This window comes from Gloeophyllum trabeum (genome assembly GCF_000344685.1).
Source record: "Gloeophyllum trabeum ATCC 11539 unplaced genomic scaffold GLOTRscaffold_00130, whole genome shotgun sequence".
NCBI lineage: Eukaryota > Fungi > Basidiomycota > Agaricomycetes > Gloeophyllales > Gloeophyllaceae > Gloeophyllum > Gloeophyllum trabeum.
In genome coordinates this window covers 3205-4360 of record NW_006920539.1, presented here as the reverse complement: position 1 = coordinate 4360, position 1156 = coordinate 3205, and the positions used below count along the sequence as shown (strand labels likewise).

Sequence of the window (1156 nt, the reverse complement as noted above, 5' to 3'; positions counted from 1 at the left end):
AGCTTGCGTCTGCGCGGTAACTCGCTGCAGCGCGTTGCGCCTCGCTCACCTGTGCATCGCCCTATGTGCCCTCATAGGCTGCAGTGTGGCTTGATGCGTGATCATCGCCGTAGGCGCTGTTATCAGCAGCCATCAGGCTTGATGATCGATCCTGGGGTAACTCCCTAATGGAGCCAACAGCATGGAGCAGTGCGCCCTTATCGGGCTGCATAGCTTCGCTGATACTGATGAGATCTCAATACAGATTTCAGATCTCTCAACCGCTCCTCAAACAATGTCGAACAATCTGATCGCCGTTGTCCCCGTCCTCGACGGCTCGAACTGGCCTACCTGGTCCGAGCAAATGATGGCGTACCTTATGTCCCAAGGTCTCTGGGGAAATGTGGATGGCAGCATCACGCAGCCAGCTGTCGTCATCTCCGGTACCACCAGGGACTCTACCGCTGCTGACGCCTGGAAGGAAAAAGACGTCAGGGCTATGGGTACGATCCGTCTACACTGCTCTCCCGCCGTCGCCTCCTACATAAAGGACAAGAAATCGGCCAAGGAAACTTGGGACCAATTGTCTTCCCTCTATTCGTCTATGTCCCTCGGCACCATTTACAATGAGCTGCGGGGGGCCTTATCGACGAAGATTCCGGCCGATCAGCACCCTGCTCCAGCCTTCACGAAGATATCCAAACATTTCGACACTCTGGAAGCGGCCAAGGTCAAGATTCCCACGCTTATTGAAGGTCTAATTTGCCTTTATGCACTCCCCAGCCGCTATGAGAACATTGCGCAGATGCTGGTCCAAGCTACCTCTGCTGACAACATGGGCATAGGTGCGGTACGGGAAGCAGTTACCACTGCTTGGGACCAGTCTCAAGGCAAGAAGCCTGAGAAACTCGGTGCGCACAAGATCTCGGCGGTGAAGCGTAAGCCGGGTGATCCCTCCTTTTCTTCGCAGCAGCAGCAGCGCCCTCAGGGCAGCAGCGGCAATGCGCGAGATGGGAAGAGGCGCCCTTACCGCGGCAAGCGTGCAGGCAAGAAGCGTCAAGGGCAAAACCACGATCATCACCATGCCCACGACGTCTTGATTGCCTCGACCGTCTCCCTTCCTCCTCCGACCATCGCTCACGTCCTCGACATCGCGCCTACCGGCAGCAAGACTCGG

General features: G+C 56.7%; 1 protein-coding gene across 1 annotated transcript; it reads left to right on the top strand.

The window, feature by feature from the left end:
• Nucleotides 1-286: 286 nt before the first annotated feature.
• GLOTRDRAFT_15289 (uncharacterized protein) lies at nucleotides 287-862 on the top strand (the record flags this gene model as incomplete). The annotated part of the gene is made up of 2 exons (XM_007873368.1): nucleotides 287-511; nucleotides 611-862. Coding segments are annotated over 2 exons (477 nt in total), but the record flags the coding sequence as incomplete, so codon positions are not given.
• Nucleotides 863-1156: the final 294 nt, after the last annotated feature.